At 42.0% G+C, this 13,409-nt stretch overlaps 1 protein-coding gene across 2 annotated transcripts in view; it reads right to left on the bottom strand.

Annotated features, from left to right (window-relative positions):
- The window catches only part of LOC102830995 (chromosome unknown open reading frame, human C9orf3), a 541,746-nt gene that overhangs the window by 187,373 nt on the left and 340,964 nt on the right, over positions 1-13,409 (bottom strand). For both annotated transcript variants that reach the window (XM_006867634.1, XM_006867635.1), the window contains 2 exons: positions 2,570-2,672; positions 1,234-1,341 (listed from right to left, as the gene is read on the bottom strand). In XM_006867634.1, coding sequence (XP_006867696.1) covers positions 1,234-1,341; positions 2,570-2,672 — 211 coding nt within the window. The remainder of the gene's footprint in view (positions 1-1,233; positions 1,342-2,569; positions 2,673-13,409) is intronic.

Here is a 13,409-nt window from a genome sequence, read left to right as displayed (position 1 = left end):
ATGTCAGCAATGATATTCCTAGTTCCATATCTTCTTCTGAATCTCCTTGAATTTCTGACAGTCAATGTACTGCTTCAGCCCTTTCTTTCTGAATTATCTTCAGAAAAATTTTACCTGAGTTTCTTTCCACTTATTTAAGTCTTATTTAATCTCTAACAGCAATGTTTTATAGCTTTCACTGTCCTTCACATCCCTGGTTAAATTGATTCCAGTCATTCGATTCTTAGATGTTATTGTGACTGGAATTGTTTCTTTAATTTCTCTTTCTGATTATTGTTGTGAAGTGCTATCGAGTCGGTTCCGACCCATAGTGACCCTGCATAGGGTTTCCATGGAGCAGCTGGTGAGCTTGAACTGCCAACCTTGCAGTTCAAATGGCTTTGCAGTCTGGCACCTTAAGTCACAGAGCCACACCAGGATTACTCACTGTTGTATAGACTCCCAACTGAGTTTTTTTGTTCTTGTTGACTTTGTACTCTGCAACTTCACTAAATTCCTTTATTAGTTCTAGAAGTTTTCTAATGAACTCAGGGATATTCTATACAAAGAATCATATCATCTGTGAATAGAGATAACTGTACTTTTTTTCCCCATATGAAGATCTTTTATTTCTTCTTGTCTTATTGCTCGTGCTAGGATTTCCAATACAATATTGAGTGGACGTGGTGAGAATGGGGACCCTTGTCTTGGGCCTGATTTCAGGGGAAAGCTCTTCATCTTTTTTCATTAAGTACAGTGTTGGCGGTTGACTTTTTATATATGCCCTGAATCATACTGAGGAATTTACCTACTATTCCAATCTTCTTTAGGATTGTCATGAAGAAAAAGTGTTTTGGATTTTATCAAAGTTTTCTGTATCCATAGAGATGATCATGTGGTTCTTTTCCTCTGTCCTATTGATGTTCTGTGTTATGTTGACTAACTCTCTAACACTGAAGTATTCCTGCATTTCTGTAATAAATCCCATTTGGTCATGGTGTATGACTCTTCACATACTGCTGGGTTACATTTGTTAGTATTTCTTTAGGATTTCTGCGTATATATTCATAAGAGACATTGGCCCCTAGCTTTTTCTTTCTTGGGCTGTCTTTGTCTGGTTTAGGTATCAGGATTATGCTTGCTTCACAGAATGAATTATTTATTCTATTTTCAAATGCCCTCATAATCTAACCCTCACATGCCGTGCCACCACCAATTTGTACATCATGGTCTCATAGATGATCCTTAGATTACCTGGGAAAGAATCAGCTGTCCATGAAATTTGTGCACAAATTTTCTTAAAAATGAAAAATAGGTTTCATCTCCAAATCTCTTGGCAAGGAACCGAAGAAGGAAGTAGCCCTATAAGAAAGAGAGAAAAAAAAGATGGTTATCATGGCTGCATCAGAAAATGCTTACCCAATAAACTCAAACTTCCCTACCACACATGATCTGCTTCTGTTGTTGTTGCTGTTGTTAGTGTTGTCAAGTCAGTTCTGCTTCATAGCAATCCTGTGTAGGATTTTCAAGGAGCAGCTGGTAGGTTTGAACCACTGACCTTGGTGTTCACAGTCCAGTGCTTGTCCTATTTGCTTCAAAAGTGGCCTGTCTCACTTGTCCCCGGCTGCCCTTGACACTCTTACTAGTAAAGCTGGTCCTGGAAAGTAAGGATTGACTATTCTGCCTTCAACGCATTTGTTAATGTCAGCACCATCTCTGGTTTTACTGGTTATATGACATCAGGCACAAAAAGGAAAGGGAGGCCCAGAGTCTCTCTACCTGGGCCTTTGCCACTTACAGTGCTTCCCAGTTATTCCAGTCTGGTAGTTGTTGTTGTTAGGTGCCACTGAATCAACTTCGACTCATAGCGACCCTGAACAAGGCTTCCAATGAATGGTTTGTAGGTTTGATCTGCCAATCTTGAGATTAGCAGTCCAGTGCTTATCCTTCAGCACCACAGCAGGACTCCATCTTTTAGTTGGATCCGTAAAAAACAACATTAACAACAAAAGTAAAAACAAATAAAAAACAATGGCTGTGTCCTTTGGGAGATCTAACAAGGGTACCCTTTGGAATCTCAGAAAAGTCACCATAACATTCTGAGCCAAGCTCTCTGCCTTGACGTTCTATGGCTCAGCAGAATTTAACTTGGAAGCCATAGTTTGACTAGACATATTTTTTGAAGGCATCCTAATGAGACTAAGACAAATGTACCACTGAAAGAATTTGTCTGCGGCCATCCACTGATCACAGAGACACATTTAAATATTTTGTTTGGAATGTGTGAACTACATACATGTTTAGAATATATGAACTACAACTCTAGTGATGGTGGTGGTGGTTCCGACTCATAGTGATCCTATATAGGATTTCCAAGGCTGTAAATCTTTAGGGAAGCAGAGAGCCTCATCTTTTTCCCATGGAACGGCTGGTAGTTTCAAACTACTAACCTTGAGGTTAGCAGCCCAGCTTGTAACCATTACACTACCAGAGCTCCTTAAAACTCTAGTTGTAATGCTTTTTTGTACTCATCCTCATACCCTAAAAAGGGCTACAGAACCTAAAACTTCTGCTACTTTGATTTGCTTACCTTTAAATAATGAACCTGCAGGAAAGCCTTCTCTGGGTTGAGCCCATGTTTGACGACAGATGCTCCCAAGTCAGTCGTGTGCCCCGTCTTCTCTTTGTTAGGTCTAAAATGGTAGAGTAACATTTTCTTTATATAGCACATACTTAACGAGTTAGACCATAATATCATCATATTTCTTATGTTCAAGGGTTGCTCAACAGTGCTTTAATTCTATTCAGTACCGGGTATAATTTAAAGCAGTTTATTTTATAAATTCATAATCTCAACAAGGAGGGATTTATGTTTGGGTTGGCAACCTGGGGTTGGCTACTGGCAATATTTTACATCAGTTTATCCAATGCTAAAGCTTGCCAGGCCCTCAAGGAATCTGAGCTCCAATATGAATTATTTAAGAATCTGTAACTTTTTTTTTTCTTTAATGGGACTGAGGGATTGGGAAAGCACTGGAAAATGTAGAGTTAGTTGGAAGAATAAGGAACTTACATCTTTAAAATAAATGTTTTAAAGTCTTAATGTTATCCATTTGTCTTTATTCAAACTTAATAATTAAGGCTCCTTTAAGAATAAGTTTTACCCTGAAGCCATTTTAGAATTACAAAGATTATTGAATATACTGTGGATTGCCAAGGAATGAACAAATCAGTCTTTGACGAAATGTAACCAGTATTTCCTTAGATTTGAGAATGGCGAGACGTGAACTTGTTCACTTTGGACACGTTGTCAGGAAGGACCAATTACTGGAAAGGACATCGTGTCTAGTAAAAGGGAAGTGGGCAAATATGAGGTAGACCCTCCAAAACCAGGCCTGACAGAACCACAACAGTGGACTCCAATGCAGCAATGATTCTGAGATGGCACAGGACTAGACAATGCTATGTTCTGCTGTTTGACTGTTCATCTCGTATCAGAGCTGACTCCAGAGCAACCAACAAGTATGGTGTAGCACAAGGTACATGGTATCTGGAACCCAACACCCCTGGTTTTGAATCATAACCCTGCTTTTTACTTGCTGTTACTTAAATTCTCTCTCAATTTATTCACTTGTAAAGATGTGAATAATCTTATTTAGCTTCCCAAGTTCTATGAGGAACAATGAATAAAATATATGCAAATCCCCAGCAAAGATCATGGTGTATAGGAGTTTCTCAATACGCTTGGACTATTTGAATTTTGTAGCAATAGATACTGCTGAATCCAAGGCGTCTCATCTGATGTTAGAGGCAATGGTTTTAGGTGGTTCATTCACACCATTCCCATGACCAGAGCCTCAAATGTGTAAGGATGCTGGACTTGAAGTAAAGTGCCTGAGAATGAACTAACTTTCCAAATCAGTCCCTTTGCAGTGTGCTCTAGCTGCCAAGCACAAACCACTTATTAATCTCAGCAGAATGTTTCAGGACATCACTCCAGCAGACTCAAGGCACAGAAGAAGCAGATAGCACAGGCTAGTCACTAAAGGGAACTGCATAGTTTTCATTTCCTGCCTGATCTCCAGTTTACCTGATGGAAGAACTCTTGCCTTCTCTCTTCATTTCAGATGCCATTGAAAGCATTAGCTTTACTCCCTGCTCTCAGGGTGGTCATGGGGTGAGCGTTTTCATTATGGGAGCCCCACTGGCTTTGATAGGAATCCCCATACCTGGGTGGGGGGAGGCTTCTTAGAGCATCCTCAATGAGAATCAGTTGCCTCAGTCTCTGGTGAGAAAGTGTAGTTTTGAGTTTTCTGGCTAGAAAAGGGGATGGACCCCCAAGAACCACTTAGACCTCTTTGAAGGCTGTTTTTCCGGGTTCCCATTCCTAAGAGGGCAAGAGTTGTTTTTGTCCACCCACCTCCAGCTCCTGCCTAAAAATGTCCTTTCAGAAAATCTCCCTCTCTTGCTCTCTTTGTCTACCGGCTCTAAATGAAGAGTGCTCAAGAGAATTCTTTTAAGTGGATAGCATCCAAGGCAAACATACAAGTCCCCACGAGATTCCTTTTAAAAGTACTGTGTGCCAGGGTGAGCAATGCTCAGGCAAGTTTCCCATGGAACCAAAGGGGTGACTTTTATGAGGAAAAGTCTTGAGTGACAAAACGGCAAGTTCCCTTTTGGTGCTACTCCGCTTCTCATAATGACATTTATCTCAGATCTGTGCAGACAAAGTGCAGAGAGCACGCTGGAGACAAAACAACTGATGACTCCATGCACTAGCATAGATGAATCTCAGTGCTGAGTGAAAGAAGCCAGACATAGACATACAAATAAACAATTCCCTTTAGATGAAGTCCAAGAAGGGGTAAAGCCAACCTGTGATGAGAAAAATGAGATGGTACTGACAAAGGAGGGAAGGTGGGATGCTGGGAATGTTCTACGTACTGACCTGCCTTTATGTTCATGGTACTTCCATGAACATAAAGAATAAAAATCCACAGAGTCACCTAGTTATGATCTGCGCACTTTGGTATATGTTTGCTCTATTCCAATAAAAACATTAAAGGGGAAAAGTGGATGTACATAAAACAGTACACATTTTGTGAGGATAAAAGTGTGTCATTTTAGAAAATGGGCTGTTCTGTTTGTGTGCTCTGGTCTGGGGACTGACCTCCAACGTACTGAAGACCAGAGAAATATTTTCAAAATGGCATGGTGGCGGCGAATACGTCTGGCGTAACCACCTTCATTCTGCCCATCTTCTTCTTTGCTGACCTTACAACTAAATCTGAAAAGCGAACTGTTCACTTGTGTTGTCTGTAGCCTGGAGACACTGTCCTGGCCAATGAGTTAAAAAGCACAAATGTTTGCTGTGGTTGGGCAAAGGGTCCTGGGAAGGTTTCTGCTTTCCTTATGAAAGGGAAAAACATGACTTGTACTAAGATGATCCAGTATGGTGGCTGGAGCTGTCACAGCCCTTTTGCAACCATGAGGCAGCAAACCAATATGCCATTGTTGTGCAGCGTGGAATGAAAGGAGGTGAGAAGTCTCTGATGACAACATTCAGCTGCTGATCAGTCCAGGACTGCCTACCTTCAGACTCCTTATTGTGTAAGAATAAGACTAATAGTTTTAATCATCTGTTAATTGTAGCCAAAGCCATTCCTAATGGGGAATTTGTGTAACACTAGGAGTCCTGGTGTGGCGCTGTGGGTTAATGCGCCAGACTGCAAAGCCGTTTGAACTGCAAGCTTGGTGGTTCAAGCTCACCAGTCGTTCCTCGGAAACCCTATGCAGGGTCGCTATGGGTCGGAACCGACTCGATGGCACTTCACAACAACAACAACTGAACTAAGATAGCATTTCCTAATCATCCTTTTGTGTCAGTCCTTTGCTGAGTTCTTCTCAGGTGCTATGATTCTGTCCTTTAAAACAGGAAGAAAGTGAGGTTTGAGATAACAAGGCTGGTTAGTGGCAGAGTCATGGCTGGGACAGACTGTCAGAGTCACCCAGGGGCCACAGAACACCAAGTTCTTGCTGCTCTCTGGGGCTTCTCATAGATCCGGGCTCTCATTCTGACTGTACCAAATACGATGTGGAGGACCTCACACAACGTGCTTCCTTTCCTGAAGTGCAGTTTCCTCACCTGGGAAAACTACAAGGAGGCTCAGAGGATGTGACAGCATATCCTCAATGCAAAAGTGCTAAGCATCTCTTAGACATCTTGTTGTTAGGTGCTGTTGAGTCAGTTCCAACACACAGTGACCCTGCATACAATAGAATCAAATGTGGATCAGTCCTGCATCCTCCTTCAGTTGCTGCTACACTTGAGACCACTGCTGCTGCCACTGTGCCAATCCATCTCATTGGGGGGGGTCTTCCTCTAAGACATTATACTCCAACATTTATTTCCTTGCCTGGAATACATGGAATGCAAGAGATCAAGTCACTAAGGTCATTTGGGTGCAAATGCCCTCGGCTTCCATTGTAACTGGCACCAAATGTAACAACTGAGATGTTCATGACCTTTCTCACCCCACCTCCCTGCTTTTCCAATCACAGCAACACTATGGATATTTCAAGAGCTGTCAGATGGCAGTGATACGTGATACACGATACACAGTGATTCAGACCTTCTGAAGAAATGGCCAGTTCGGCAGAGCTGTCACCACGGGTGTGACTTGAGAGATGCCCCTGAATGGTGCTAAGGCATGTCAGCTTGGCCAGAGCCCGAGGCGGGCCACCTGCCAGAGTTCTCTCTCTGTACTCTCTGGCACTAAAGATGAGCACCATGAACTCACTACTGTGGTTCTTAAGCCAGGGACTACGCATGGCAAGAATGAGACAGAGGGGGGTTACTCAGTATTTCAACATCTGGATCTGCCAGGTCCAGGTGCCCCACAAGGTGTGAGGGTCTTCAGGATAGGGTCTCATTCATATACAGGTTCTGACTCATAGCCACCTTGTATAGGGTTTCTGAGGAGTAGCTGGTGGGTTTGAACCACTGACAGAGGACAGTGCTTATCCTACAGTGCCACACATTCTTGTGTAGGAATGGGCCTTGCATGGCCAACCTGGACCCCACCTGCACAAATGAGTCCTGGTTGAGAATTTGGGTATGAAGTTGACTGCTACTTAGCACTCTGTGAGGTGGCTGTGGAAAGGGGGGAAATGAGAGTGACGGCGGCACCTCATCAAGCTGTTGTGATGTTTCAGACTGCTCAGCCAGAGCTCCCGCAGGCATTTAGAAAGCACAATAAAGATGTTGCTATTATTATCATAATGGATTCTGACTGGGGTTCAGGTAGTGTCAGCTAACCCTTCCTTGGCAGGCAAAGACATTAAAAAGACATTATACTGTAGTTATGTAAGGTGCTGCTCTCACTGGGGGAAGGGTACACAGGATCTACAATTCTGCTAACTTCTTGATGATACTCAGTGTGAGAACTGAGTGTCGTCCCTCAGACCCCCTCCTCTCACACAGAACCCTTAAGTTTTATTACCAATTTTCATCACAGAATAGTATGTGATAAATGCACTTTCAAATTGCTTAGATATAATATTTCTTCAAGTATATGAATACTAACAACAAAATTGTTCTGTAAAATCTTTCTACATTGAACTGCAACATCACTAGTTACATTATTAGTAACTGAGCAGAAGGCTCTTTTTTATTTTTCTCCTCTTTTTGCCTTAATTGCTACTTCATTCTCAAAGAAGTCATTGAAACAGGTTCACAAACACCACTTACCACAATATTGCAGCTAAAACACCAAAGAATTGGACAAAACCAGTGACTTACAAACATACCAGCACTAACAAAAACAAGAGCCTGTACTTACAGTGCATGCAGGTGAAAACCATGATCCAACGCCTCATTGTAATTGGGCAATACATGCACATTAGATGGTTCAAACAGTAAATCAACAGAAGGGTTTAGCCTCGCAGGTATACGAATACATGCAAGCTGGGCTTATGAAAAATGTTTTGTTGTTATAACTAACTACAGTGATATTTTTATAAAAAATCGATTGCTGCTGAAACACTGCACAAAACTTTATGGATAGTCATTTGGTGTCACCCCCTCTGATGGTGTCACATCCCCGATGGTGTCACACACACCCCGACAGCATCACCCCCACCCTAGCGGTGTCACCTCCCCGACGGTGTCACACACACACACACACTGACAGTGTCACCTCCTCTGGCAGTGTCACCCATACGGACCACACCTTCTACACAGACAAGGGGCATGCCTAAAATCATTTCAAAATAAAAAGTTTTTTATTAAGACACACACTCAGAATTTTCCTTTATACCCTCCTTTTGTGAGATACTGAACTTTAACTTGAAATTAGGGTTCGTCTTTAAGCAGATAAGGGGACTTCAAAAAGTTTGTGGAACTATTCCATGATCTTTCAATTCCATTTTTCCATGAACTTTTTGAAGCTCCCTCTTTGACACATTATCTCAGAAAACAAGTGGAAAGAAACTCAACAAATTTTATGTGTTGCTAAAGTCCTGGTGTGACACTGTAGGATAAGCACTGGACTACCAATCGTAAGGTTGGCAGTTCAAACCTACCAGTTGTTCTATGGAAACCATATACAGGGTTGCTATGAGTTGGGACTGACTAGATGGTATACAACAACAAAAAAGTTCTAATAAGCTTGTTGTTGGTGTTAAGTGCCCTTGAGTAGGTTCTGACTCATAGTGACCGTGTATGGGGCTTCCCAGAAGCAGTTGGTGAGCTTGAGCCATCAGCCTTACAGTTTAAACTTTGCAGTCCAGTGCATTAACCATCAGTGCCCCACCAGGATTCCTCTAATAAGCTAGGTTTAGGCATATTGCTTACACACACACACCACAGTCCACACACTCTGTGAAGAGACAACTAAAAGTCTGGGTGAAAATTTGAGGTAGAATGATGGAAAGTATGAGGAATTTTCTGTCCTCTATTTGTTTTATTTCAACAATTTTTCCATCTTAAAAAAAAAAAAATGTATGTAATGAGCCTTTGCCTCCTGGCTGGGCTACCAAAGTGAGCTGGACAAAATGCCATGTATGCCTTCAATTGATAAATCTGTATTTTATCGAAGCTACTGGTCTATGACAAGCTTGATTGTGTGCATTTCCAAATGGATTCAACAGCTATGGGGCATGAAAGTCTCACCTCACCAGGGACCATTTTCCTGTAGCAGGCACAGCAGGATATTACTTTGGTGTTGAAAAAGGCAATTGCTGAAGTGATTTAAGACACAAGGAGACATCCCTCAGAGGAACCAAAAGGAAAATGAAGAAGGTAGATTCTAGCCCCACAATACTGAATGAAACCATTGATCAGCACCTGGAGGAGATTTCATCTGCCCAAGAAGGCGATAATGAAAGAACGGCTCTGTACTTAGCACAACAGTAGAAAACTTGAGCAAACGCCACGTATTTTGATGAGCAGAATAGGAAAATGAAGGATGAAACTTACAAAAGCAGGAAGTGATGAACATCCATACAAAACCTAAAATGTCTTCAGGTTTTAAATACCCATGAACCAGAAACTCCTTGGTGAGGTACAAAGCTCCAAATTTGGGGGTGGGGGTGGCAGAGGGTGCGGGGACAAGAAACAGATGAATAAGTGTGATGGTACATCGCCACATTCAATATAAAAATTGTTGCCTTTGAGTCGATTTCTACTCATGACGACTCCACGGGTGTCACAGCAGAACTGTGCTCCACAGAGTTTTCAAGGCTATGATCTTTCAGAAGCAGACTGAAAGGCCTTTCTTCCAAATCCTGGATGGATCTGAGCCACCAGCATTTTGGTAAGTATCCAAGTGCTTACCCGTTGGCTTCATCCAGGGACTCCCTACATTTAACATAGCAAGAGATCATTCGGACATATTTTAAATGAGATGAAGAGGGAAATGGAGAACAACGAAACCAACGTGCCTGTGCAGGAGGTTTGGAAAAGCACAGGTTTTCAGAGGATATGTACAAAAGATGAAAGGGGGAATAACGGAGAGTGGAAAAAAACCCAAAGCTAAAAACAAGAGTGCTGTGAAGCTGCAAAATTGCGGTGAGGAAGACAAAACTTCAGAAAGAGCTGAGGTGAATGGAAAAGGCCCAGGATAATAAAAAGGGCTTCTGATGTGGTATTGGGAGCATAAGGAAGACTAGTCTTAAGAGATGACAGAAAGAATAAAACCTGACTCCCACTTTGCTTTAACTTTCCTGCCAAGGAGAATATTTTTCAGACTGTACATGTCAGAAAACAAGAGTTATGGGAACTGATGCTTGGTACGGGGAAAGAAAGTCTCTTTTGTCTAAAGGAGTTCTGATTCCAGACCCAGGTGAGAGACAGGCTCCAGTTCTAAAAGTTTCCACCTGTGATCTCAAAAAATCCCACGGCCCCTTAACCCAATTGCAATTCATGGCAAGCCTGTGTGTTTCAGAGTAGAACTGTGTTTGGGGTTTTCATGGTCTGAAACATTTCAGATGTAGCTTGCCAGGCTTTGCTTCCAAGGCACCTCTAGGTGTGATTGAACCATCAACCTCTCAGTTTGTGGTCCACCTTAATAATTTGCACCACTCAGAGACTCCTCACAGACTTCTGAGAGATATCAAATCATGGAGATGAGAGGAAAGGAGATGGTGGCGATCTGCTAAGGAAAAGAGTACAAGAGAAGGGAAGACATAATCTCTGGCAAAATTTGTGGTAAGATTATTGAACAGATAGTCTGTGGACATTTAGCAAAGAAACTGATGAACTGCAGGAGCTGGCGTGAAATCTAAAGGTGTCTTGCACAAATCCACTTGCGCATCAGGTGTCCTGACTTCCACAGGAAGCTGTCCCAGTGGACAAGGTGGTAAGTGTAGGGTGGCTCAGTTTCATGGCTTCATAAGAGATTAAAAAATGGAACCCTATGGGTGTTGATTAATTAATTATTCATTGTAACCAGGAGGGAGGACTGGAGAAAGGATGACTTACTGGTTTAACAAATATGCATATGAGCTGAAGAGGGGATTAACTGACAGTATCCTCAGTCAAAAACAACCACCACAGGCTGAAATGTGGGTCTAATTAATAAAACAATATTTAATATGGACAAAGAGGTTTTAAAAAATGAACAGTTTGCCTATGAGAAAGATTGAACACATTAAATTGTTTATAATTTCAACCTTTGGCAAGAGGTGCTGTGACTCCCAAAACAATAAATACAGTGGGAGGCTGGGTCACTGGGAGGAATGAGGGTGTGAGAGAAACCCCTTCTCAGGTGGGGATAAGGGTAGAGACTGTGCGGAGTGTAGTGGATTAGGGTGGGCTCTGGGGTCACACTAACCTCTACTTTCGTCCCAACTCTGACACTTTTGAGCTGTGGAAATGTGGTCAACTGCTTAACATTTCTATACATCGGTTCCCTCATCTATCAAATGGGAAGGAACTTGATGCCAGTACCTCTCATAGGGCCATTTTGAGGATTAAGTAAGAGAAGGTTTGCACCAGTATTTGGCACATTGGAAGCACTCAATGGAGGTTACTAAGGAGAAAAACAGAGTGTGGGATTTAGATTCATAAGGCTACCATTTCAAGGCAGATATGTGATCTTAAACAACTCACTTTACTTATTTTTAACTTTTTACTGTGATTTGGATGCCACTTAAAAAAGAAATTTGGTTTTCTATCCAACAATTTACATACAAATTTGTTTCATGACATTGATTGCAATCCTATGATGTAACAGTACGCTTCTCCTTAATGCTTGTGTTTCCCATTTCCATTTTTCCTTCTTCCCTGCCCCTTCCTGTCTGCTGAGCACCATCCCACCATGCTGCTCTTTGGGCTGATTATTCTAAGAAGTTGTTGTTAAGTGTTATTGAGTTGGTTCCAATACATAGTGACCCTGTATAGGATTTCCTAGGAGCAGCTGGCGAGCTTGCACCACTGACCTTACAGTTCAAACTAACTTTGCAGTCCAGTGCATTAACCCACAGTGCCACACCAGGACAAATTATTGGGCTGAAAGTTGAGCCATGGTGGTGAGTTCAGTTTCAAGCTTGAAGGGTAACTAAACTCACTTAACTTTGGTAAACCTCAGTTTTTTTCTATAGAATGCTGATGTTGTTGTGAGTTGGTGAGCCTGTTAAGTTTATGTCTCACCCTGGGTAGGCCATGAGTTCATTATATTATTATATGATATAACATAATCACTTCCATGATGTTACTGGATATGATTAGCAATAAGTTGTAAGGGGATGTGACCTGCATCCAATATATATGAACTTGGATTCATTCACTTCTACAGCTACCAGCCTGCCATCTGATCTGATAACCTTGGGTTTATCAGTCACAGCCTTGAAAACTCTATACAGGGTCACTATGAGTTGGAACCAACTCCACAACACATCACATATCACACATCACATATCACCACCACCACCAAAGTTATGTGAGTCAGAAGAAGCCTCCAGCCAGGCACACCTGACCCATAGACTTGGTACTTTCAAGCCTCTACAACCAAGTGAGATAGTTCCTCGAGGAAAAAAAAATGTGTGTGTATATATATGCATATATGCATCTCTCTCTCGCTCTGGACTGCAAGTTTGGTTTGAGCCACAAAGTCAGTGGTTCAAGCTTATTAGCTGCTCCTCGGAAATCCTATACAGGGTCACTATGGGTTGGAGCTGACTTTATGGCATATAACAACAACAATATATTGACAGAGAAAAAGTGATTTTCCTCGAGGAAATGGCTCACTTGGTTGTAGAGGCTTGCAGGTCCCAAGTCCATGGGTCAGGTGTCAAGCTGGAGGCTTCTCTTGACTCACAAAGCTTTAGGGGCTTTGTGAAATCCAAGATTTTGATTTGAAATATCCCAGGTTATCAGATCAGATGTGTGTAGTTCAGGTGTGACATTTGGAGAAGGCCACTGGCAAAGAAGAGAACAACTAAGGACGATGACTAAGTAGCTCTGGTAGCGTAGTGGTTACGAATCGGGCTGTGAACCTTAAGGTCAGCGGTTTGAAACTACCAGCCGCTCCACGGGAGAAAGATGAGGCTTTCTACTCCCGTAAAGATTTACACCCTTAGAAACCCTGTACAGGGTCGCTATGGGTCGGACCCGACTCGATGGCATTTAACAACAACAACAACAACAAGGACGATGACTAGGAAAGCAAATATTCTCCCAGTCATGCTGTTTGTAAAACTGTGACTTATTGGCCAGGAAAAGAAAGACAAAAGTCTTTATATATGCTGAGAGTTTTGGTGAGAACAAGAGTGTAGGTGTAGGAGGTAAAGCTCTCCCTATTTGCAGATGATATGATCCTATATATAGAAAACCCCAAAAACTCAGTAAAAAAGCTACTAGACCTCATTGGAAGATTTAGCAAAGTGGCAGGGTATAAGATTAACATACAAAAATCAGTTGGATTCCTCTA

This window comes from Chrysochloris asiatica, unplaced genomic scaffold (assembly GCF_000296735.1).
Source record: "Chrysochloris asiatica unplaced genomic scaffold, ChrAsi1.0 scaffold00107, whole genome shotgun sequence".
Classification (NCBI taxonomy): domain Eukaryota; kingdom Metazoa; phylum Chordata; class Mammalia; order Afrosoricida; family Chrysochloridae; genus Chrysochloris; species Chrysochloris asiatica.
The sequence above is the reverse complement of the archived record's forward strand: the minus strand, read 5'-3'. Positions and strand labels throughout refer to the sequence as shown.